The sequence below is a fragment of the Dipteris shenzhenensis genome, chromosome 3 (assembly GCF_047967505.1).
Source record: "Dipteris shenzhenensis isolate YYH24624 ecotype China chromosome 3, Dip_SZ_1.0, whole genome shotgun sequence".
Taxonomy (NCBI): Eukaryota; Viridiplantae; Streptophyta; class Polypodiopsida; order Gleicheniales; family Dipteridaceae; genus Dipteris; species Dipteris shenzhenensis.
The window spans coordinates 39,276,836-39,302,135 of NC_141598.1; the positions used below are offsets into that span (position 1 = coordinate 39,276,836).

At 45.4% G+C, this 25,300-nt stretch overlaps 1 protein-coding gene across 2 annotated transcripts in view; it reads left to right on the forward strand.

Annotated features, from left to right (window-relative positions):
- The window catches only part of LOC147903783 (auxin response factor 12-like), a 36,123-nt gene extending 31,960 nt beyond the window's left edge, over window positions 1-4,163 (forward strand). For both annotated transcript variants that reach the window (XM_087401195.1, XM_087401193.1), the window contains exons 12-14: window positions 1,823-3,099; window positions 3,190-3,377; window positions 3,539-4,163. In XM_087401195.1, coding sequence (XP_087257321.1) covers window positions 1,823-3,099; window positions 3,190-3,377; window positions 3,539-3,734 — 1,661 coding nt within the window. In that variant the 3' untranslated portion in view covers window positions 3,735-4,163. The remainder of the gene's footprint in view (window positions 1-1,822; window positions 3,100-3,189; window positions 3,378-3,538) is intronic.
- The last annotated feature ends 21,137 nt before the right edge of the window (window positions 4,164-25,300 follow it).

The window sequence follows — 25,300 nt, forward strand, 5'->3', positions numbered from 1 at the left end:
TGCATGTGAGACTCATGTGTCCTCCAGGTGTTGGGGTCTGATAATCACTCTATCTTATGATACTCTTAGAAAGTGCTTACGGGAGAATTGGATCTTGCTTGGTCCCCTCCCCCCCCCCCCGTTTGTGACATATAGAGCTGGAGTAGATCCAACTGTGTGATACTGTTGATTTGATCTTGTGGCAATATAGGGAGGATGGGGCATCCAAGTTGTATTGGAAGGAGGGAAGTCGGTCCATGTGAATACCTTGATTGGCAAACCATTTGGCTATGCGTGCGTATCAGGCCGTGCTAATCCCTCTCTTAGCTAGTCGTCTGGATGACTATAGTGCCTACCTTGTAGTCTCCAACTAGGCAAAGCCCATGTCACTGTCTAGAAGATGGCATCAATCTGGGCAGGTGTCATGGTGAACTCTACTTGTACTATCTGGTGAGGAATTGGTGGCTTACTCCAAATCATCCTGGATTGTATATTCAACCATAGACTCTTAAATCTTTGCTAGTTGGTCACCGAGAGACCACTCTCTCAGAAGGGTGCTGCATACATGGCTATCGGCCTCACTAGTGTATCAAACAACCATCCCTTCTTCAAGGGGTCTTGAAGTGTGCCTGAAAGCACCGTCGTTCTAGTCGGCTAGGGCTCCTTGTCCTCCTGTAAGTCTTGTCTTGGCTGTGTGAACCATCGTGAAAATTGGTTCCGAGAGATTGTCCCAAGATAAGCGTACGATTGCATGAGCTCCACTGGCACTCACTCCGAGGTAATGAAGTTGTGTCGATGAAGTACTGCCCGTGAGGTGATTGAAAATCATAACCTTGGTCTTGCCAAGGTGGACTAACAATTCCTCTCCATGCAAAACACCTCTTGGCCCTCTAGATGTCTCTATAGGCCTGCTGCTGAAGAGGATAAGAGGACTATGTCATCTCCATTCAACAGTATTTGTATCATCAAATCAGCAAGCAATGATCCAACACCTCCTAGGCGATCAATGAAGGTCATGATCTCATCAATGTAGAGCCCAAAGAGTGTTGGTAAAGGGGGCATCCTTGTTTCACTTCGATTGTGCTCTCAATCCAATTTGATAGGCCTCTAGGGGCACATTCTCTCCCTCTGATTGACTCGTATAGACTCAAATCATGTCGCCTAGGATCTGCATCTCCTGAAGTCGCCTAATCATACGGGATCGTGGGATTATGTCAAAGGCATTCCGAAAGTCTACAAAGCAAGTGTAGACTTTTTGGCATATCAATCTCGCCTCATCAATGAAGGCCCATAGAGTGAAGATATGGTAGAGAGTGGAATGCTGCCCTACATTCTGTACTTTGATCCAAAGGGTCTGGAGTCCCTATTCATTTGCATTTGCCTTACAATAGCTTCAACAATCTGTTTTAATGATGTTTTGCTTAAATTCTAGAAACATTGCGTTGCAAAGAAATGGTGTCTCTAGCATCAGCGTATTGCCTTTGTTGATCAGAAACATCAAGCTTAGCTCTTTTGATGATATAGGTTCCAAAGAATTGTGTGGTCTTTTTCGTGTTTTCATGCTTGGCTTGTTGTTCAACACCCTTCATAGACAAGCAACTTTTTCTGGAGGGGCATTAGAAAATGTGGGATCTTCAGAGGAGTTTTTGGGTGATTAGAGATGATTTTTTCTTGCTCTTGTTGTCAGTCAGCACACTGCTCTACGAATTCTACTAGGAAAATGCATGGAATTTTGTTAATTTTAAGTCTCTTGTCTGTTAATTCTATAAATTTATACCAGTCAAAGTAGAAACTGTGATATGAATGTTAACTTATCCTGTCCATTTTCGCATGCTATATGCAGGGGACATGGAACTTGAGAGCCTTAAAAAACCGTCAATGTGGCAGAGAAATCAAAATGGTGACAGTGCTTTTCATAGTTTGGCCACTCAAGGATTGGGAATAAATACTTGGGGACCTATGCAGCAGAGATTTGACTCGGCCATTGAATCTGAGATGTATGCTGCATTAGGAGCTGCAGCATTAGAAGAGATTTTCCCTTCAAAGCAGTTGCATTTCCAACAGCAGTCCATACAGCCTGACCAAATGCTGTATAGGACACAATCTCAACCTCACCAGCACCCTCAATACCTTTTCCTTCCTCAGCAGCAGCCACAACCATCTCTCCCACAGACACCGTCGGGGCCAGTACTTCAACAGCCAGAACTTCCCATCCAGCAACAAAAGCAAAACTCCCTCCTCCAACAGCAATCCCAACATGGGCCGCCTCCTCAGCGGCAGATACAACAACATGCTCCCCCACAATCCCAGAACTCTCTGCTACATCAACGGCAGACTTCTGGTACGCATTCTCAGCAGCTGCATCAACAACACTCGTTTGCAATTCCCAATGGTGCTGGTCCTATCACCCGCTTACCCTCTTCTCAACCACAGGTAACCCTGAATAGCACAGTCTCTACACATCAGGCGACTTTATCTGAGCCTAGTACAATGTTAGGCCCAATAGCTTCTTCCCATAACTCTTTTTCACTGCACTCCATTCTTGGTGGCTTTGCAACAACAGATGCCAACGCTCTACACTCAAATCTTATGCCTGCAGCTCAACCTGCAGTCCAACAACCACCTAGAATGATACCTGGGGATCTTCACCAGGACTCTACTATTTCAACATCCTGGCTTCCTTCGGCACATGTTGCAGTGAGCCAACTATCTATGGGGTTGCAATCGGATCTGATTGATACCACACGACCTTTAGGTGATGCTTGTATTCTCCCTCAAACGGACCCGGTTCTGCCAAATTTTGCAGCACCAACCCTGCCCTCAACGCCTTTCAGTCTGAGAGATTGTTCTCAAGATGCCTTGCTATCTGAACTTCAAAGGCAAACTCTATGTGGAGTGAATATTGATCCATCATCAATGGTCTCAATGTCGGCTGGTTCCAGAGGCTACAGCAGCAATGATGAGTATCAAAATCAATGTATAAGTCAGCTGATGCAGGGGCAAGGGCTAGTGGATCTCCCTTTAAATTCAGGCCTGTTTGGTGGTAGTTTGGATGATGGTTGTCTTCTTCAACAAGTTCAATCCTTGCAGGCCAATCCTCCGATGAGGACTTACACAAAAGTGAGTGGGACACTTCTCAAAGATGGTAATTGAATTTAATTTCACCGTCACTGGTATAAATTCGTTGACACATTATTTTATTTGGTTTAGGTTTACAAGCTCGGTTCTGTTGGTCGGTCATTGGATGTTACGAGGTTTGGCAATTATGCTGAACTTCGTCGCGAACTTGCCAGCCTTTTTGGCCTGGGAAGCAAAATCGAGGATCCAAGATCAGGCTGGCAGCTTGTATTCAAAGACAAGGAGGAGGAATACCTCCTTCTTGGTGACGATCCTTGGGAGTAAGTGCTCTTATATTGCCAAGCCTAAAATTATGTAATCAGAATTTCTCTAATTTTCATTAAAGAGTTGATCTCAGTCGTCATACTGCACTGGTCTGTTGTTGCTTTAGCAGAGGACTCGCTTCTTCCATGAATATGATGTCTTTCTTCACATTCTGTAGGGAGTTCGTCAACAGTGTGCGCTGCATAAGGATTTTGTCTCCTGCAGAGGTCTTGCAGATGCAAGAAGGACCTGATTTTCCAGCTAGTTTCCCAATCCAGGGGCAGACAAGCAGTAGCTCTGAAGATGGTGCCACACAACAAGACTCCCGAAATCCAAGTTCTGTAATCACATCTACCGGTTCCTTTGAGTACTGATGATGCTGCATTGCATCGGTGACATGGTCTATGTTGAAATGTTGATCAATTCTCCTGCCAACAGAGATCATTCCACTTAAGGAAACGTGCTGCTCCAGTTTGGTTTCCAAGATCCCTGGTTTGAATTTGAGGGCATTTTGCTTCTACCTGCTGCCGAGGATGGTTTTCATTCCAGGGCAGAAGCTTTACAGAAGGAATGCAAGGAGAGCAAATGTAACATGGGATATTATCAAATGCTAATGTGGATTCTTGTATTTGTCTGAAGCATGAAGCCTGATTAACGTATTTGCATATTTACAAACCCCCTTAGAACGTTGGATGATCCGGCAATTTGATGCAGGAAGTGTCCCTTTGTACCTTGAGCATACTGTTTTGTGCGACCATGTATTATTGGATAATAATCAGACAAAAAAATGTACTTAAATTTTAGTGACTGGATAAGGGTTCAGAAGCTCTCCTCCTTGCGAATTCTTTATCGTGTCAGTCACTTTACAGTAAAAGATTACCTTTTCAAGTCCATTGTTGATTGGGGGTTAAGGAAGTTGAGACTTGGCTAATGTCGTTTAGTGTTTGTGGCTGGAAGCCTCAGCAAGGAGAATCAAAAGCTAGCTCTGCACACCTTTCCTTTCTTTAAATGGGCATGGTACTAAGTGCTGGATTCTTATTGCACGTTGTTTCTTTGCTAGGAGCTTCCAATGAGGCAAGTGAACTAATGATACATTCTTACATACAATTCTTTTAACTAAGCACTGGATTCTTTAGCATCTTAGTTACGAGCTAGTAGCTTTCAAATAGATGGTTTAATCATTCACAGATTTCTAGGGGTGATGTACTGAGAGAGCGAGGGGGCGTGTGTCAAAGTGATACTGCTTGTTGTGACGGAGTCTATGCTTCTCATTCTGGCATAAGTTGTAGAATTGTGCTTGCTAGTATATGACTATTCTGGCATGCAACTTGGTTTAAACTAATAATAGCATGGGAGAGTCGGCAACATTTCTCCAGTCTGATATGCATGAGAGGTGATTGTTTGAAACAATGTGGTGTATGTGCAGGTTCAAAGCAGTTTGGGCATTCCTCTTGATTTCTGTTTGTGTCACCCCCAGACATCTACACCTGCAAAAGTACCAAAGCCATCAATTTGACAATTCCCCTCATATTTGAGTTCCTCTCGAAGACCTCAGCCATAAAAATGCCCGTAGAACAGCTGGTGCCTCAGTGCCATTAATTAAAACCTTAACCTTTAGAGAGTGGCGGCATAGTAAATGATAAATGATTTTGTAGCTTTCTCTGGACTATACTTGTATCAACTCCTTGGTGGCCAAGGAGCATATTTACTAGCCCCCCCCAACCTGGTGGGCAAGGAGCGTGTGTGGCCAAGCAAACGCATGGCTAGCCGCTATTGGCTGTTCGTGAGGACACGCGGCCAATGGGCGGCTGCCCAGTCTGCCAATATAGCTCAAAGGAATATGCCATGTTGCGGAGGACGATGCATGGGAGGGGTACATAAACCCTAAAGGCCAGCAGCCAATCAAAGGTTGCGACCGATCGACCAATCAGAGGAGCCGGCCAATCAGTAGCGACCCTGTGGCGCGGCGCATGAAGGCTAGGGCAAGCTCATGACCAATCGGCTAGCGGATGCGCAGTTGTGGAAGGCGCCTGGCAGCCGGGGAACTCCAGACAGATCCGTATCCGTGGGCTGAGGTGGCAGCACGGGACAACCATGTCGCCTACCAAGGGCTGAGGTGGCGGCACCAGAGGAGCAGCCACGGGCTGGACGACTCGGGGAGTGGGATCCAAATCCCACTACTCGGGGAAGTGCCGTGAGCCAACGTGCTGGAGCCAGCCAATCTCAACTCGGATAGCTGGCAATCATCTCCGGCGAGGAAAGTTGGGGCTCCACGGCTCCAATGACCCGGATGGACCTTAGACTACATAGGGAGTTCAAAGGTGGAACTTGGAGCCAGAACGAAGAGATCTGATCAGAAGAAGAGCTCGTCGAGGGCGAAGGCGTGTAGATGCAAATGGGACGTCCAAAGGCTCTCAAAGGGGCCAAAGCGTTTCTAGAGGCTGCAGGATCCGCCCCAGAGAATCGACGGGCAGGTCAACGTGAAAGTGGAGGGGGCGTCTGAGAATGATTACGTTGTCAACATGAATTTGAGTATCACATAGTCAAAGGTGACGAAAATATATGCGGGATGAAGATCCATTTTCTCAAGAAAACGTAATGGTGAGGTTATAATGCTTGGTTGAGGAGGAAGCTCCTGTATCTGCGAATGTGGTCGTTTTGATCCAAAATGCAATGAGCCAAGGCTTGGCATACACATTACAGGGATGGAAATACTCCCCGATCGACGAGATTAAGAAATCAGTGTCACAGCTCATCGCAAATGAAAACCACATTGACGAGGAAATGAACCGAAATCCTCAATGGGTTTCGTTGCACTACAAGACGTCGTAGTAATTTGAATACGTAGTTGATTTTGCTCGTTCGAACATTCCACAGGTTTCATCAGAGCTCGTATGCTTGTGAAGTAACAACGTGGCGGACTTTCGAAGCACACAGAGGGAGACTCGGGATTGAAGATGTGTGCTGGGTTTGTGGGAAACAGTGGCGGAGTGTAATTCATTGTGCATCCTTAGTCGCACTTTGGGACACGAATTCAAGGATGGTTCATTTGGTGGCTCAATGCAATTTTGGCTGCATCAGTTCTATTGCAGGATTGAAAGGTCTCATACTCTAAATTGACGTCGGCTTATCAGTGGAAAGGGAGTAACAATGGTAGATGTGTGTTCTCCTCCACTAGTAGGGGGATGTTGTATATCATGTTTGCTAGAGAGGGATTTGTGTTGTATATCATCTTGTATATCAAGTATGGGCGCCCACTTTGCAAGATAGAGCCTCCAGACCACGCCCTTTCAGATTCTTAATTACCCATAAGCTGCCCAAAGAGTTACTAAGTATACATCACCTTATTCAGGTGTATCTTGGGTCCGACCCAGTTGCTAAGATGCTAATAAGCCAACATTGCGAAAAGCACTTCCCCACCACCACAAGGAAATGACAGCTGCAGTCTGTTGTCTAAGGCTCTTTACACACGGGCAGCTTGCCCTCCCGCTGCCACCCCAAAAATGCAAGGGCGTTTCACCACATGGGAAGGCCCAATTGGCCTCGAAAATCATGCAACTTGCCCAAACTTGAGCAGCCAAGACCCCTTGCCCAAAAGAAAGGGGGGGGGGGGGGGGGGGGGGGGTTTTCTTTCTTCAAAATATTAAATGCACTTTCAAGTGGTGGGTCTTCAACCCACAACCTTTTGCCACATGCCCAACATTCACCATGGTAGTGTGTAAGCACCATTGCCCGCCAAGATCCATATCATTTAGGCTTGGGCGAAGAAGTTGGAACCATTGGGGCGACAGTTCATAGTCTATACAGGTAATGTTTACTACATCTTACTTCGTGACACAACCAAAAATGACTCCAAAGCAAGCGAGGTGGCAAGATTGTCTTGCAAATACAAACTAGGGAAAGAGAATGCATTAGTTGATGCCTTGAAGGCCCTACTTGTTAGCTATACAACTTTTGCAAGTGGCAAGTTCACTTGAAGAGATCAAACATGGGTACCTTAAAGATCCTTTAGCCAAGCAAATCTTACAAGAAGACACCAAGTGGGCCCATGTTGTAAACTACTCTGTGCTTTTATCACTTTAGACAATGGAGTCTCATGGCTTTATTTTATAGAAGCTGTTTCAAATTGCCCACACATAAATGCTGTAATTTAGAGATGGCAGAGGAGGCTGAATTCAAATTTGCATAGCCTAACAATTGTTAACAAGAAAAGAGATTGCAATATGGTTGAGGGGCCAAGACGCCCCCCCCCAATCCAAGCTCACTTTATTTCTTGACATAGAGATACAAGACCAAGGTGCAAGGACCTTCCAAAGTGAGAACTCAATTATTGACTAGGACTCCGGCATATGATTTGGGGACAATTGTAGAGAGATATAGACAATATAGAGAAAAAGACTCCAAGGTTGGGGCTAAGAGAGAATCAGCTTCTGGCCGTCCCAAAAAACAAGGAGGAAGCCTGCAACAATCAGCACTTCCATCCAACATTAGTTGCAAGCACTAGTTATCTAGAAAGAGAGCAATATCAATATGAAAATGTGTTGCAAATGAGACAAACTTGAAATTATAGACTCTCCTCATGACTTGACTCCGTTGGAGATGGAGTCCTTGATGCATCTGTAGCCCCTTTGGGTGGGAAGAGTGAGATCATGGGGTTGGAATAAGAAAAACTTAGAAAAATGCCCTGTAGGCTAGAGAGAGAAAGCTTGAAAGGGGTTATACTTTTAGAGAGAGTGTTATGGATGCCCCTAAGTTGAGAGATGAAAAGGGGATGTTGTTGTAGTTCCAGAGGTGCAAAGAGAGGTTGTTTTCTGCATGAAGAAGGGGCTGGAACAGTAGAGAGAGAGTATGCTATTCTAGAGAGAGAAAGCTTGCAGCAAGAAAGAGAAGGATGTTGCTGCTGCTCTCAGGTTGGGAGAAGGAAAGGGGAAGCTGCTGCTGCTCCAAAAATACTGAGCAGGTGCAGATCCTTGAAGAAGAGGAGCTGAAACTGTAGAGAGAGTGTTGCAATACAGAGAGAGTGCTACAATAGGACCCCAAAGGGTGGAGGAGGGCTACTGCATTAAGGGAGAGGAGGAGCGACTGAATTGGATGTTTGATTTGTGTGGGGAAAGGCCGCCTTTTATAGGCTCAGCCCACCCTCTTCCCAATTAAGAATGGGGGCTGGCCCCCCTTGGATTTTGGTGGGCTGCATGGGGGCTGCAGTGACAAGTGGTGCCATGGTCCATGCATGGCTCTCCACATGTCCCCATAGGCTGCCATGTGTCCCATGAGTTGCCATGTGGCTATGCCACATGTCAAGGTTGCCATGTGGCTATGCCACATGTCAAGGTTGCCATGTCAACATGCCACGTCACCCAAAAACCCTAAAAATACAAAGTGGTCAAAATTCAATTCTGATTTCACTATCGGGTACCTTACAGCTTGTACTATTGATTGACACTCTCTAAAGTCACAAATAAGTCATAACTAAGCTCATTAGTTTGTCCTCTGATCTTGTATCTATCTCCATGTCTCTTTGGCATGCTTCCAAGCTCACACCTAAAGCCTGGAGACGTTCTCCTAAATGGTTTTCATGTCGGTATACAATCTGTGCATTTGATTGGTCCCATAAATTGGGTACTCAGGTGGAGTGTGATTTTCCAATGTCCCTCCTAAAGGTCATAACTCTGTAGGACACTAATGCCCGTAACCCCAACAAAGGGGGTTTACCTTCAAATGCTAGATGTTGCCCCCATGTACCTAACTGAACAGTAGGAAAAACATTTTTTATTCTTTTGCAAAACATATCAAATATAAATCTAAAAGAAAAATTACTAAGCAAGTGGATACCGTGTGAAGCTAGGTGACACATGTGGAGATTTCGAGGTTAAGCACCAACGGTGTACGTGTCAATTAACAACAGCTTAAGGAGGAGGTTGCTAGATGAACACCATGACACACAAACTGGATTGGACATGTAGGCCAAGAAAAGACTCTTGGGTTGCTTGCCAAGAACTTCTGGTGGCCACTTATGGAGAGGAGTGAGATGTACTTGTGCTCAGGACAAGGTTGAGCACAAGAAACTCGTAGGGTTACTTCAGCCATTGGCAATCACAAAAAGACCTTGGGAGATTGTCTCCTTAGATTTCATTATGTGCCTTCCTTCTTCTGATCTCTACACAGGTATTTTAGTTGTGGTATGCCGCCTTAAAAGTATGCTCATTTCACACCATATAAGGCTCCATGTGATGCAGAGATCACAACTTAACTGTTTTTTAAACATGTGATCAAGCATCATGGCTTGCCCAAGGAGATTATCTCTGACAGAGATAGGTAGTTTATTGGCGCTTTTTGGCATACCTTATTTTGTGGTAGCATGATGGAGTTCATCAATTCCTACCACATGCAAACGGCTGGACAAATGGAACACATTAACCAGATTCTCAAGGATTATCTATGACATTATGTTCGGCTAGACCAAATCGATTGGGTTCTCTACATTGATATAGCTGAGTTTTGTTACAATGCTTGGCAACCTTCTACTACTGGCTTCTCACCTTTCGAGTTGGCTTATGGATATTAACCCTTGGCGAATGGCAAATGGCGAATGGCGAAGGCCACTACATGAGGGGTAGCACTTTTGCGGGTGGAGGGTTTCATGAAGAGTGGGTTATCAATTTAGCTAGAGCTCCTAGAAGGCTAGAGAAAGCTCAACACTGCATGAAAAATTTTTACGATGCTAAAAGGAGGCCAAAAGAGTACAAAGAAGGTGGTTGGGTCTATTTGAAGTTGGACGTTGAACAATTCACCTATCCATCCAAGACAATCGATTGGCTTGCACGTAGGTCTTAGGGCCGCTTTGAGGTTATAAGACGAATTGGCATATTAGCTTACGAACTGGCTCTTCCAACCCATTACCACATGCCTCCCATGTTCCACGTCTTTATGCTCAAAGACGTGAACATACATTGAGATCCAAAGGGGTTTAGAAGGTTCATACGAGGGCTTGTGTTTGATCGTGCACCGTTGTGAAGCAGAGGAGCTGGAAGCCATTCTGGCACATCAAGATTGGGAAGGGACGCACGACAGCTCAGGAGCTCTAGACAGATCCATTGGCTAAGGTGGCAGCACGAGGCAACTAGGTGGCTCGACAAGGGTTGAGGTGGTGGCATCTATGGAGTAACCACTAAACGTATTATAGTGGCACATGTAGCATGCATGCCACGTGGCAGAGGTCCCTTGATGATCACCCGTGACCTTTGGAACGAGCAAAATTACAAACTGAAATAAGCCAAATCCTGCAAACTAAATTTGGCTGCCCTCCACAAACGAAGGCGAGCAAAAAATTGGCTATGGCGGAGCAACAACAAGCTATCCTTCTCTCTCTCTCTCTCTCTCTCTCTCTCTCATTCTACTCAACTCTCCCTACCCACTGTTGTGCCCCCTCCTACTTAGAGCCCCCCCCCTCTCTCTCCCCCCAAAAACGTTTGCCCCCCTCCTCTTTCTATACTCTATCGGGGGCAAGAACCTTCTGGGACATGATTCTTCTGGAATTTGCCACCGCCATTCGCTTAATATTCACTATGCTTAGGTTGATTTCCCCCCTCCATGAGCCCACCTCCACAACTAATTAATGAATTTTATTTTTGGGAGTGTCGTGGGCACCTATTGGTCAACGGGAAAGTCTCCATATGTTGAACACAGTTCAACCCTAAAGATAACGTTAAATCCATGTAGGGAGATAACCCTATCAAGGTTCAAGGGAGTTGGTTCGACGGTTAAGGTAGAAAGCTATGCAAGGAACGGTCCTGGGTTCAAGTCCCCTACGCAGATGAGTAAGCAGAATGTTCCTAGAGAATAAACCTTGGTGCGCGGAGGTACCTTTTTACACCGTATGGCACCACGGGGTTCGAACCTAACCGTGATTGACAAAGGTCAGTTATCTTTTTAGGTGTCAGTCTCAATAGGCTAGGTTTGAAGTGCATAGTTTAACTTGGCACCCATGGTTCGTTTGATGTTATGTAACTTTCAAAGGATTGGTTGGCGAGATTAGCCTAAGCCTAAGCCTAAGCCCAAACCTTAGAGCATGTTGCCATACTTTTTGGCATTGGGCATGTCGATGATCCGTTCTTGGCATCCATTGCTTGCCTATACTAGGCTAGATCTATTAACATCTTCAGGAGGCCTCATGGGCCTATGAGACAAAGTACACACCAAAAAAGAGTAGCTACTACATCTCTATGAATGAGAGAGTCGAGGAGTGCACATGGCATCTCAGATTGAAGTTATTTTAGCACACAACTATGTTTATATCTTACCATAAAGTGGCCTTCATTACTTCAGTTTAAGACTGAGAGTCTTTGGGACTGAGAGTCTGGGTTTGGATTTGAAATCCTTAATTAAAGCTTGCGCATCTTGATACACTGCCCATTTGTCTGCTTTGCATGCTTCCCTCACTTTGGTGAGTTCACAATCCTTTGTTTGAGCTGAATTGGAGTGAGCTACTCAGATACCCAAATCTTTGTACCCTCAGTTTATGTGCTTGTGTAAGGATCTTAACTCTTGCTGCCCTCCCTCTGAAGTAGACCTGTGCTTGTGTGCCGTTTTTATTGATATTAAGAGAGAGAGAGAGAGAGAGAGAAGAAGAAGAAGAAGAAAGAAAGAAAGAAAGATGTATTAACGTCCGTGGGAGGCCTCGCGGGCCTATGGGACAAAAGTGCGGAAACAAAGTAAACTCATACAAGCCATAGTGGGCTAGAGCGAAGGGCTTGCTAAGGTCTTGCTGAGTACTAGAAAACACATAAACTGAAATATTAATGTAGTATTGTTGTCTCTGTGCCAACATGGACTTAGGTAGAACAGAATGTGTGTGTAGAGTAGCGGCAAAGCTCCGCTTGTACTTGCATAAGGCTAGAAATAATCCCTCTTAGAAATCCTACTTGCATGTTCTACATGCAAGTTCTACATACGATTCCTACATGCAACTTCTACATGCAACTCCTACATGTGAGTTCTACATGCAACTCCTACATGCGAGTTCTACATGCAACTTCTACATGGGAGTTCTACATGCAACTTCTACATGCAACTCCTACATGCAACTCCTACATGCGAGTTCTACATGCAAATCCTACATACGAGTTCTATATGCAAATCCTACATGCAACTTCTATATGCAAGTTCTACATGTAGAGAGAGAATGTCTTACAATTCCTACATGTAGAGAGAGAAGCTCTGCAACTTGTATAAATACCCCATAATGGAATGAAGCCCAGACTCTTTGGGCATTGTGTTGAGTTCTACTTTGGTATTCCAAGCAATTGTCTCAAGTGTCCATGCTTCCTTGCACTCCACGTCCAAAAGCATGTCCTAACCTTGCAACTCTTCCTCCTCTCCTCCAAACTTGCAACCCATCCTCTCCCTCTCCTCCTCCCTCCTCCTCCTCCCTCTTCCTCCTCCTCCTCCCTCCTCCTCCTCTTCCTCCTCGTCTTCCTCCTCCTCCTGCCTCTTCCTCCTCCTCCTGCCTCCTCCTCCTCCTCCACTCTCCTCCTCCCTTCCTCTCCTCCCTCCTCTCTCTTCTTTCCCCCATGCTCTTACACCTTCTTCCTCTCCCACTCCTATGCTTCCCCTAAACCCTTAGTTCCTCAACCCTTAATCTCCATGATCTACAAGGGAGACGAGTTCTCCACCATGTACTCTACTCTAAACCTTGGAACCTCTTCTAAACTCTGGAACCTTCTTCTAAACTCTGGAACCTCTCTCTAAACCTTGGAATCTCCTTCTAAACCTTGGATCTCCTTCTAAACCTTGGAACTCCTTCTAACCCTGGAACCTCTTCTAAACCCTTGAACCTCCTCCTAACCCTTAAACTCCTCCTAAACCCTGCAACCCCCAATGAAGACGAAAGCCTTCATTACCTCAATCATGATGATACACGTTCCTTTTACACATGCATGCACTATGTTTGCTTACCACACTTAAGCCTACGTCTCTCACTGGAATACAACTCGAGGTCCTAAGCTACACGTATCCCGTGGAAGTTGTGGGAAAGAGCCAACATTTGGCACCGCTGCCCGGGGAGACTAGCGTCCCAAGAAAAGAGTAAACACACATAGATATGTGTAAAAAACAAACTACTTCGAACTTTCATGAACATATCACTCAAGAGCTAGGAGAGCTAAAATTTTTCCAACTCAAGTTTAAAAAAAAAAAAAAATCCTAGTTGAAACTCTACGCTATCGGTTTAGGAAAATGCATGTTTTCTAGAAAAATAGCACCTTAAGAAATAAATCAGACCATGTGATGGTTGTCAGAGTATAGAGCTTGGAATTCTGAACATTTCTTCTTTTTACGAAAGCACATTCCGACACAACCACCAAAAGTTATGGGCAATCGATGATTAAAGGTTCTAAATGCCATAACCCAAAAGAAAAATTAAAACCACCTCCCTAGTCAAACATGGACAAATTCAAAGGTGCACATGTGTTTGACTAAATCCACACCTCCCCCTCCTTCCCTATAAAAGAGCACCCATCCCTCTCATACTTTTTCTTTCACATCTTGCCTCCATCCTCTTCCCCATTTCGAGCCCTACACATAACACTCCTCCCTCTCCATTGACCACCGCCCTACTCCCATCCTCACATGGTAAGTTACTTCAAGCCCATCTCGCAGCGAATAACCTAGCCATCCACCCACCGTTCATTGGTCCTCAACAATCCTGTTACATCGAGAAAGACTTGGAGAGCGTTTAGTGACCATCTCTTCCTCCCTTTGGATTTCCGTCAAAGTTTTTCGTTTTTTGTCAAAGTTTTCCATCCATCAAGTTTTTTCTTTTCCCCCCCTCTCCCTCCTCCATCTCCCCCTCCACCCTCCACCCCTTCCATCTCCACCACCCCCCTCTCCCCCCCCCCCCCCCCCCTCCTCCATCTCCCCCTCCACCCTCCCCTCCATCACCACCACCCTTTCTTTCCCCCCCCCAAAACCCCCCTACTCCATCTCCACCTCCCCCCCCTTCCATCTCCTCCACCCCTACTCCACCCTTCCCCTCCTCCAACCCCCCTCCACCACCACCCCCTTCCCCCCCCCTCCTCCATCTCCCCCTCCACCACCACCCCGTTCCCTCTCCCTCCTCCATCTCCCCCTCCACCCTCCACCCCTTCCATCTCCACCACCTCCCTTTCCCCCCTCCTCCATCCCCTTTTCTCTTTTCTCTTTCTTTTCCACCTCTCTCTCTCTCTCTCTCTCTCTCTCTCTACCCCCTCGTCAGCTGCTCCACATGCTACCCAAACCTAACCACTAACCTATTAAAGCAAGGGCCAAGCCCTTGTACTAAGGGCATGGTGCTTGTGCGTAGTGCCTGCTCTACCAACGGCGGCACTCACCACTACCCTGTGCTCCGCTTGCGCCCTCCATCCACCTGCCTCTTGCACCATCTACCTGTGCCTCGCCCTCCTTCATCCACCTGCCTCTTATGCCTGCCGCCCCGCTCAACCGCCTCACCACACACCTCCTCCCCCCTCCCCTCCCCTCCACTCCACACCTCCCTCCCCTCCATTTGCATACCCTCCCCTCCCCTTCATTTGAAACCCCCCCCCCTCCTCTCAGACGCCGCCGTGCGATGCCCCCTCCCCCCCCCCCCCCCCAATTTTTTTTTAATTTTTGTGATTTTAAAAAAAGAGAGAAAAAAAATCTAACATGACCTAACCATCGCACTAACTATAGTTAGGTTAGTATTAACCTAGGTTAGGTTAGTTTTAACCTAGGTTAGTTAGGTTAACTTTAGGTTAGTTACTTGCAGTTAGGTTAGTTTAACTGTTAGCTAGTTTTCCTAATTGGACGATTAGGTTAGTTTGATTGTACTAGGTTAGCTCAGCTAATTGTGGTTAGTTAGCTACAGTCAGTTTAACCATAACTAGGTTAGGTTAGACTAACTATTAAGCATCTAACTAGATAGTTAGGTTAGTTAAACTAATTGGGCTAGTTAGGTCAACTAAATTGGGTTAGTTTTACGATGTCGCAATTGGCTTCACGTCCACCCCAGTAGCAGTATCCCAAAGCTCATATGTGCTTAGGATGGTCTTCATCTTGAATTCCAGAGTGGATAGTTAGTGCCGTCTAACTTTCCGCTTTCGCTGAACGGTGGGATTCGCAGTCTTGCGGGCAAGGCCATCTCTCACAATCTACTCGCAAACAGAAACACACTACCAAATCTTCTTGCTAGAGCCCAAGCTCTGATACCATGTAAGAAAACAATACAACGTCTGTGCTCAACAGATAACAGGATCTCATATGCAAGAGAAAAGCAGATAGTATGGAGAATCAAAATTTTGATTATTGTAAAACTGATACAATAGATGGCGTTGCCTCCCTTTCACACTAAACCTTAAGACCAAGCCCCCCCCGCCCCCCCCAACCCCCAAAAAAAAGGTCCATTTTTCCCCTTCTTTAACCCCTTGTAACTCATCCGTTTGGGACCCAAACTAGACCCCGTTTGAACCAATATTTCACACACGAAAACACCACGCTACGTGGCATTTTTTCAGCCCATTGCACACCATTTTGACATCCCTATCCCTCGCTCATTTGTGCCCCCGTGTGGGCCTCGTTTTGCACAAATTCATTCGTATCTTTACACCGTGACATCCGATTCATGATCTGTCAGCACCGGCACATTTTCCTACACATGTAGGACAATCTTAGGCACATTATTAACATGACGGTCCCTATACTAACTAACACCACTCTAACGCTCCAAACAAAACTACATCAACGCCCGCACTTGTGACAGTCACCCTTGGCAACTCTCGCCCCCAATCTGCATGCAGCTACACTCCGACCAACACCTTCGACTCCGACGCTAGCCAAATCCACATACAACTCTGCTACAACCACCACCCCTGACAATCCTCTACCCTAAATCCCCCCCTGAAATTCAAGCAATCCCTTTAAATCCTCCATGCCACAACATGGCTGGACGCCGCACGACAATCAATCTCATGAAACCAAGGTGGCTTGGTTCCCCATGGCCTTAATTGTTGATGAAGCGTATGAATGGTATGTAGACCTTCTAGTGGAAGAGCGTGCCACATAGGACCTGCTTCAAATAGAATTTAAAAGACGCTTTCAAATGGAGAGGCTCCAAGATGATCTCGCTCTCCAACTAAGCAAGATCGAACAAGGCCGTCGAGAAGATGTACGCATGTATCTGGGCAAGATGAAAAGATTAATCACCAAATGTGACCCACGCCTAGATGCAAAGTACCTCACGGCCTGGTTCATTGCAAGACTAAGAAAGAAAATCTGAAGGATATGAAAAAGATTAGCAAGCTATGAAACGTTCAGTGCTGCTCATGCGGTAGCCATTGACATCGAGGATGGCATGATCAACTCTGATACTAGCAGTGATGATGACAGATCTAATGCACGAGATAAGTGCTTGAAAAAGGACAAATCCAAGTCCACTGCCAAAACATAAAATGAAGATTGCCTAGAGGCCATGACCATGAAGCTGAAAGAAGACATGATGTAGGCCATGGAACAAAAACTTCACTTGTCTTAGCCGCCAACTCAGACGTATCCATGGCGAGAAAATGTCTGGTGTCCACACTGCATGGCCAATCATACAACAAATGAGTGCCCGGTCCTAAGAGCCAGGATCACTGCACAAGCAAATCCATCGCCAAGATTGTGGTGCCATATCTGTGTCATCAGCGACCATGATGAAAATAGTTGCATCTTCAACATGTGCAACAACCCACCTCGACCTCAACAATACCAAGCGGTACCCATGCCAGTGTACGAGCAACTGGCACTTGCTCAAGCACCCCTAGCTCCGAGGCTAAATCTTGTTCCTGTTTGGACACAAGTCCCACAACTACTCAGGAATCCAAATCCACGACCATATCCAAGAGCACCAAATCCAGCTCCTTAGGCAGTTCTAATACATCAATTACAAGCCGAGGAAGTAGACTCGTCATTTGAGTATGAAATAGAGTACCCAGTGTACTATGTAGAAGGTGCATAGGGTCTAATACCAGTTTATGCAAATCAAGTATGTCCCAACACATATCGAGCACCAATCAAGTGCTACGGTTGTGGAGAAAATCACCAGATCTCGTAGAGTGCCCTCATCGTGGTAGCCTTGCTACTTTCCAACCACTCTGCAAAGATTGTGGCATAGGATTGTACCATGAAAAATAAGGTCCCACAATAAACAGAGATTAAGACTGACGTCCCAATCAGCATCATTGGGGTGGACCATCAAAGTATGGGTCCGGCAAGTGTAATATCACAACCTATAAATGTAATTACATGCCAACAAAAAGAGGCCACCAAGGACCCTAACATTCCAATCCAACCAAAGCAACTTCTTAAAAAGAAAGCACAAGTGCCTCCACCTCCGCCAAGTAATGAGCAGCTGAGCTCATCCACATCAACTCCCGAGCCTCAAATAAAAGAAGCTCCATACCCAAATGCAGAGGTGGAGAAGGCTCATTTTCAGGCAGTTCAACAATGGGTACAAAAGGAACAAGCTCAATTTGAGGCTGAGAAACAAGCTCAAGACCAATTCCATGACTTGGCCCCATAAAGTATTGACTATACTTGAGCCTCTGTTCCAACAACAGACTCCACAACATAATGTACCACCACGTCAACTTGAAGGAGCTGCACTCTCTAGCATCGTGAGTTGCCCTGTGTCAATTCCCATGGGAATCCTCCTATGAAATTGTCCCAATCTCTAGGAGAGTTTTAAAGGATGGATTGAACTTGCAAATCCTCCTCCACCTATGAACGACATCGAAGATATACCGATGCAGATGGGTGAGAGAGATGACATATGACTCTTCTTGCACAAAAGACGCAGTCGCATCTTGCTGCTGACCAACTGCTCTTTGGCCATGCCCATTGTAATGAAATGTCCTATCAAAGGAGCTCTATGAAGAATGGGGTCTCCCACCAATGCAAAAGGCTAATTTCAACATACGCCTTGCCGATGATTCACATGCTAAACCCTTAGGAATAGTGAATGGTGTGCCACAAAGGTCGCAGGAGTCTGCTTTTCCCTTCAATTCACAATCTTGGATCTCCCCAAAAAATCCTATCAAATCTTACTAGGATGTCCTTGGTTATGGGAAGCATCAGTCCTCCATGACTAGGGAACTGATAGACTAATAATCCAGAATCATGACACTGCAGTTAGGGTGAATGTGGGAATAAGAGCTATAAAGCCAATTGTGCCTAGAGCATTGGATGACACATCTTCAATGACAATCTCAAGCAAATCAGCTCCCTTGGAACAGCATGCCATGGCGGGCGATTCACAAAGTAATGTAAATACACAAACATTGGCAACCATCGACAACTTCCATTCATTAGACCCCATCTTCTCATAGATAGATGCTAAGGTGCTATAGGTAGATCCTCCACTCACACATGAAGAACCAATCGATCTAGAGATGCCATTCTTTATGGCTGACCTCGAGTGGGATAATGAACCTGAAGAAGATACCCATACTAATGATGACTCAGATTTTCCTTGGGACCTTGAAACTGAGGGTGAGAATGTTGAAATTGAAGATCAAATATTTGATAATGACTTAGCCATTCTGCATGCCCTAATGGCAATCGAAGTCCCAAAAGTTGAACCTCCAAAGTTGAATAACAATAGAAGATCCCGCAAGAAAGCTGAAGGAGGAAATTGCAAAAAAGCCAAGGCTGAACACTTCAATGACTTTGAACAAGTCCAAACAAGGATCGTCGAATTGTACCTTGTAAAGCTAGCTCCATCAAAATCAGAACCACCACCTCTTGAATGGTCCCCTGAGGGACTAGAAGGAGTATGCACAGCAAATAAATCCTTACTTGGAAACACCTTACCAGTGGAAACGGCTGCCTATCAGGTCTCTGAGGTGCTGCTATAGGTTGGGTGACCTCTGCCTCCTTGCCTTTATCAGAAATCTTCTTGTTCTTTCCTCTTTTCCTTCTAACCTCAGTCCAACCGCCAACTAACTCTGGACCGGGCCTCTGCTCCTCCTGATGTGGCTGCCCGGAGGGGGGGGGAGGGGGCGGGGGAGGTCGAGAAGAGCTGGCGAATCGTGGACAAACAGCCACCAAGTGCCCAAAGCCGTGACACCTCAGGCACTGGCCTGGCTGTCCGGTGACTACCATGCTCTAGGTGATGCTGCCGGCATCTGTCACGATCTCGATCACTGCAGGGAGAGTCGCAGGATCTGCCACAGCCACACGGACTCGGGGAGCTCCTACCGTAGTCACCGCGTCGGCGAAAGTGTCGTGCATAACCCAGCCAAAGTGGGAGCCCAGGTCCCTGACAATCGGCCGTAGCTCAGCAGTAAGACCTGGAAAAACTAGTGTCACTGGATGGCGAGGTATACGGAACCGAGCATCAAAATCCGCTGCGCTGAATCTACGGTACCACGGGACTATCATAATAATCTTTCCATCCACCGACGTGGGGGAACCAGCAATTAGGTTGCTCGCAGTTTTCGCATTGGAGAGTTTGAGCCAGAAGATGCCCCTTCCCATAAGGGCCACCTCCTCAATATGGCCGTCCTCTAGCATGAGAGTGGACTGGAGCCAGTCCCTGATGGCTGATTTGGAGGGGGAATGTCCAATGACTCTGCCATAAACAGAGGTAAGGGCAAAGTCATTGGCAACCTCCTGAACCCGAGACGATTGTTGCTCTGTCAGGATGACGTGGTAGGCATCTGGAGAGGGAGGGTCCGCCGACTGGGCCTTCGGTTCCGAGCAGGGAGCCGCCATACCGCCAAGACAAATTGCGAGGCTTCCGATGAAGAAGAGGCTACCACCCAGAAAAGGGGGGATAGATGTGGGAGGGTGGAGCCTGGGTGTGAAGAAGACGAGTGAGGCGAGCCGGGGCGACGTGAGTCGGGCGGGGGAAGCAGAGGCGCAGTCGAGAGCGGAGGCGGGGAGCAGGAAGGATGGAGGGCGGAGGGTGGTGGAAACGGGGGCGGGAGGCCGGGAGGCGGAGGTGGCACAGGGTGGGGGGGTGAGGACGGAGAGCGGGTGAGGTGAGGAGATGGGAGCGGGGGAGGGGCGGGGCAGGGCGAGAGGGGTCGGGGTGGAAGGGCAAGGTGGAAGGGGCGGGGCGGAGTGGAAGGGCGGGAGGGGCGAGGGGCGGTGTAGCGAGGGGGCGGGGGGGCGGGGGAGGAGCGGAGTGGGGCGATGGGGCAGGTGAAGCGAGGGGGCAGGGGGGTGAGGCGGAGTGGCAAGGGGGGGGTGAGGCGCAACGAGGGGGGGCGGCGTGAGACGGGGTGAGGCGGAGGGGCGAGGGGGTGAGGGAGCGGAGAGGCGAGGGGTGAGGCGGAGAGGCGAGGGGTGAGAGCAGACGGGGGCGAGGGGGTGAGAGTGGAGGGCGAGGGGGCGCGGCGACAGCGGCGAGGTGAGGCGGCGGGTGAGGGGGGGTGAGGGCGGAGAGGTAGGGGGTGGGGGTGGTCGAGGCGAGGAGGAGCTATGGGGAGGTAGAGGTTGCGGGAGGGGAGGGGAGGCTCGCAGGAGCTCTCTGAACCGATGTTTACAGTTTTGGGATAACCTGTTGCAAATGGCATTCATGGGTTTGATCGTGTAAAATAAATGGGCGCTACAAGAAACCTGAATGCCTTTTCCAACTCACATACCAAATAATGTAGAACAATGACTCACAACAATGGTTATCTTAAAGGACATTATACTAAAGAAACACACAAACCCCCAAAACTATGTTTCATTTTTTCATGTCTATGAATGCATAAACATAAAAAACTTTCATGCTACTACTATTAGTTCAAGCCCTTCTATGACACTATACACATCACACATCACACAAAAAAATTACATTGAGATACCTAGGGCCTTGCTACTTGCATACATTGGGAAGGTAGCATTTAACATAAGAGGAACAACCATACACACCACCTTGCATCTACCTTTAATGGCATCTGACTACACATGCCTTGCATCAAACAATATCTAGTAGCTATCCTCATTGTACAACTAATCATATTTGATGAGGTGTCCTTCATATGGTAGTCAGACATGTGTATGTACAAGATAAAGCAAAATCATGCGTAGCCATTTGGTGGTGTAGATGTCCTTCTCTGCGGTGTAGACCAGGGAATGGTCTCTGGCCAGAATATAAAGTTTGCTTTGTGTATGTTGTTTTTGTTTGTGTGTTGGTCTAGATATGGTAAACCATGTGGATTGTTATGGGTAATCTAATGAGTTGCTCCACCTTGTGATGATACATGAATTGATGGAGGTGTGACATGGATTTATTTTCTTTTTCAAGTCAATGTTGAAGTCTCCCAAAATGTAAGTTTGAGTTTGTTGTATTATCTTCATAAGCATCCCTTAGAGTGCTAGAATGAGTAGTTTTGTGTATGCTGTAGGTGATTTGCACACATTAACAATTACCACACTTTGTAGGTCAAAGGATTAAAATATTGTTAACAAGCACTCAATGTGTTCCTTGAATTTGTGGAGTGAGTGCTAGTAAGCTGAAGATACGTCCTATAGTATGTGGCGAGCCTTTTCCTTTGATGGGGGATATGTGAGTGAAGTTCAAAAGGCTCATCCTTGTTGAGGGTTTTGCATGTGTTTCTTGGAGGCAAAGTATTAACAGCTATGAGTGCACTTTTGCTAGAGTGTATGTTTGCCTTGTGGTAGGCAAATGATCTAGCATTGAGTGATTGTAATATCACTATTTGATTTGGAACGTGAGCAAAGTCCATTTGTTGGAGTCTCCAAGTGCGTATGGATTGAGGTTGGTCAATCCCTTGGAGGACTGTTGCATTGACCTTGACATGTTTCGGTTCAAGGTTTTTTAGAATGAAAAGGTTGGAAGGCTCGCATATTCAAGAGAATGTTGCATGAGTAAGCCCATGTGTTTTGACATTGGAGGGGTCAAAACTCAGTGCATCTATAGAAAACCCCTGTGCTAGGTGAGATTGCTCTTGTGGTAGCGGGTTAGATCGAGAATGGGCACTGCATGTTTATGGTGTTCAAGTAGTTTAACTACTTGGAACTCCTTGCATATTTGCAAGAAGATTGATGCCATCCGTGTAGAGAAATGCATATGTTCTTCAAGCCTATCTTCTTGTTCTTATGTCATAGAATCCAATCCAAATGACTATAAGGGCCTTGCTTATGTGTGAGTGCTTGAAAATGCTAATACTACATGTAGCAATTCATATATGAAATTTTTATACAAGCCACATTAATAATTTATTGCTCAATAATACTATATTTTAATATTATTTCTATTTTGGTTGTATTTTTATACCTTTTTAGAAAGTGAAGCAAACGTACGTACATGGTGCGTACAAGAATTTGGATGCTCGACTTGGAATACAAATCCACTCATTGAGATTTAGGTAATATGTTAGTCTCTTACATATTTGTGATACTCAATCTCGAAGATTCCAATCTCGACGCACGAGGAAGGGCCCGTTACCTCGAATTATTACTCTTTGGGGAAGAAAGCATGCCGCCTCCCTACCCACACTATGTGTGGTTATATATGTATGTGTGTGTGTGTGCACGTGCTTTCCTTTCATTTTCTTTGTTGACTTTTGCTTTTGCATATTCTAAATTCTTCTTCTATTTGTGTGTCAAGGTATTCGCAAGAAGGGAATACTTAATTAAACACATACATCATTTGGTTGCTATTGTCAGCTTAGTTTATAGCCTAGTATTTCTTTTTTTTCACTTTCGAAAATTAAAGAATTCATAGTTTTCAATGAACAAAATCTTTAATAGATCTGCAAATTCCATAAAGAGCAAACTCGGTACTTTAAGTTTGTTCTTAAAATTTTTGGGTTTATTTAGAATACATAAACTAATTCTACACTCACGTTTTTATGATAGGTGCACGACACGTACATTTAGAATCATGGCGATAAAGAGGATTATCAAGAAACAATGGCTAGCAATAAGGAGGACGTTTGACCCCCCCAAAAAAAAAAGGAGCCATCAATAATAACCTGATGTTCCTAGATAGAATGCTAAGTGAATGGAATAGGATTGTACTTTCTTGAATGTCACATTCGTGGAATCGTCCAAACTGAGCAAGACATTCATTCCCCTTAGGCGGACTACTGCACCCTAGTTTTTTAGCTTAGCAAGATAAGAGCACTACTCCCAAGGATTATCACCAAGGAGGTAGTCCCCCTTCTTGTCTTGAAATACAAGCTACCCCAATCTTACCTCCTCGAATTCACCTCCCAAGCCAAAAAAGCTAGCAAGTTCATGAAAGAATTTAACATAATTGCTAAACCTTGTAACATCCAATGACCGATCAACAGAATCAAGCTTGTAAACCTAAACCAAATAAAATAACAAGACAATGAATTTATACCAACCGCTTAAGCATCTTTGAGAAATGCCTCACATTGGAGGATTCACTTGATTTTAAAGGGAGACCCATTAACGGTTGCCCCCGCATCAGCATTGGAGATGTGGTTAGGCCAAAGAGGTGAATTTTGGAGGTCGTTTGGTGGTTGAAATCCCTTCCTTCACAAGAGAATTGGAGGTGATCAATGAAGAACACATTAAAGAATCATTCCCAAGAGAATTGGAGGTGATCGTGGTGAAGAACACATTGAAGAAAATCCACACATCCTTGCAAATCTGCGATCTTGAATGAGAGTTTAACTAAACATAAACTAGTCATTCCCTTTAATACTTGTTTAGATATAAACACTCTTTCAAGAATAGGGCCAAAGTCTGTGTTTGGAAATCACTCATCTAGTGGCAAATTTGCTAGGTAGAGTACGTTGATCGATGAAGAACATGGTCAAGATTCAAACATGAGTAGGCGATTGGGAAGTGGCCAACATCAATTGACAACATGAAGATCAAGAGTGAGAAATCCTACAAAAGATGGCAAGCAACAACAAGAATCAAGTCCTCATCAACATCACAATACACACCAATGAACACAATCCTAATCTCTTTGATTAAGCTTCTAATAAGCAAAACCTTCCTTGTCTTTCTTCCTCAATTTGTGCATTTGATATGTCATCATCTTTGATGTCATTCACAGCTCAAACATTTGAGCATCTGCCACCTCAAAAAGCTGGCTCTAAGATTTTGGCTTTGCTATAAAGTTTGATTCTCATGCACACACACTTGGTCTCTATTGCTTTTGTAGATTCTCTATTCTCTCCTTTTTCCATTTTCATTAAAACCATGCAAACCATGCTTGATTTTTTTTTCAATAAAAAAAAGAGAACTTTATATTAACAAAATATATGAAGTTCTAGGAACAAAATAGTCTCATAGGGAGACATTAGACTCAACTAACATCTGGAGAAGGCATTACTTTGAAGCTGTGCACTACTTTATTAATATAGATGTTGAGAAGGCATATGAACTGCATTTTCATGCTTTGGAGTGTGTCCTTTGTGTCAAGAAGATTGCATCTCATTAACTGTGGGACTGTCCTCAAGTGTCTTCTCAAAGTCATTACACTTATGCTCGATTTATATTTCTTTTGTAGATGCTAGCATTGGTTTTTTGCTTGGAACATATATGCTATATAGATGTCAAAAATATCGATATGGTATACTTGTATGTGTCCGATGGTCATGGGAGGGTGGAGGTGGAAAGAAAGGAGGAGATGGAGAGACTAGAGAAAGGGCAAAAAAAGAAGAAAGTGGTGAGAGAGGAATACATGGAGATTTCAATTTCCTAACAATTTGTAAAGGAAAAATAGTTTAGTTTTGGAGGAAAATGTAGAGCACCCTTGAGTATTCTCCTAGTTACCTTTTCTTCATGTGGTTCCTACTTGCTATATTGCAAGCTAAACCAATTCTCTAAGAAGTCACCACAATGTTAGAAATGTGACAAGATTATGTAAGAGTTCATACTGCTTTTCCACCATTTTCCTCACCGTGGGCTCAAATACTTAGTATTTGTCTTGGGTGCGGATGCCTGCTTA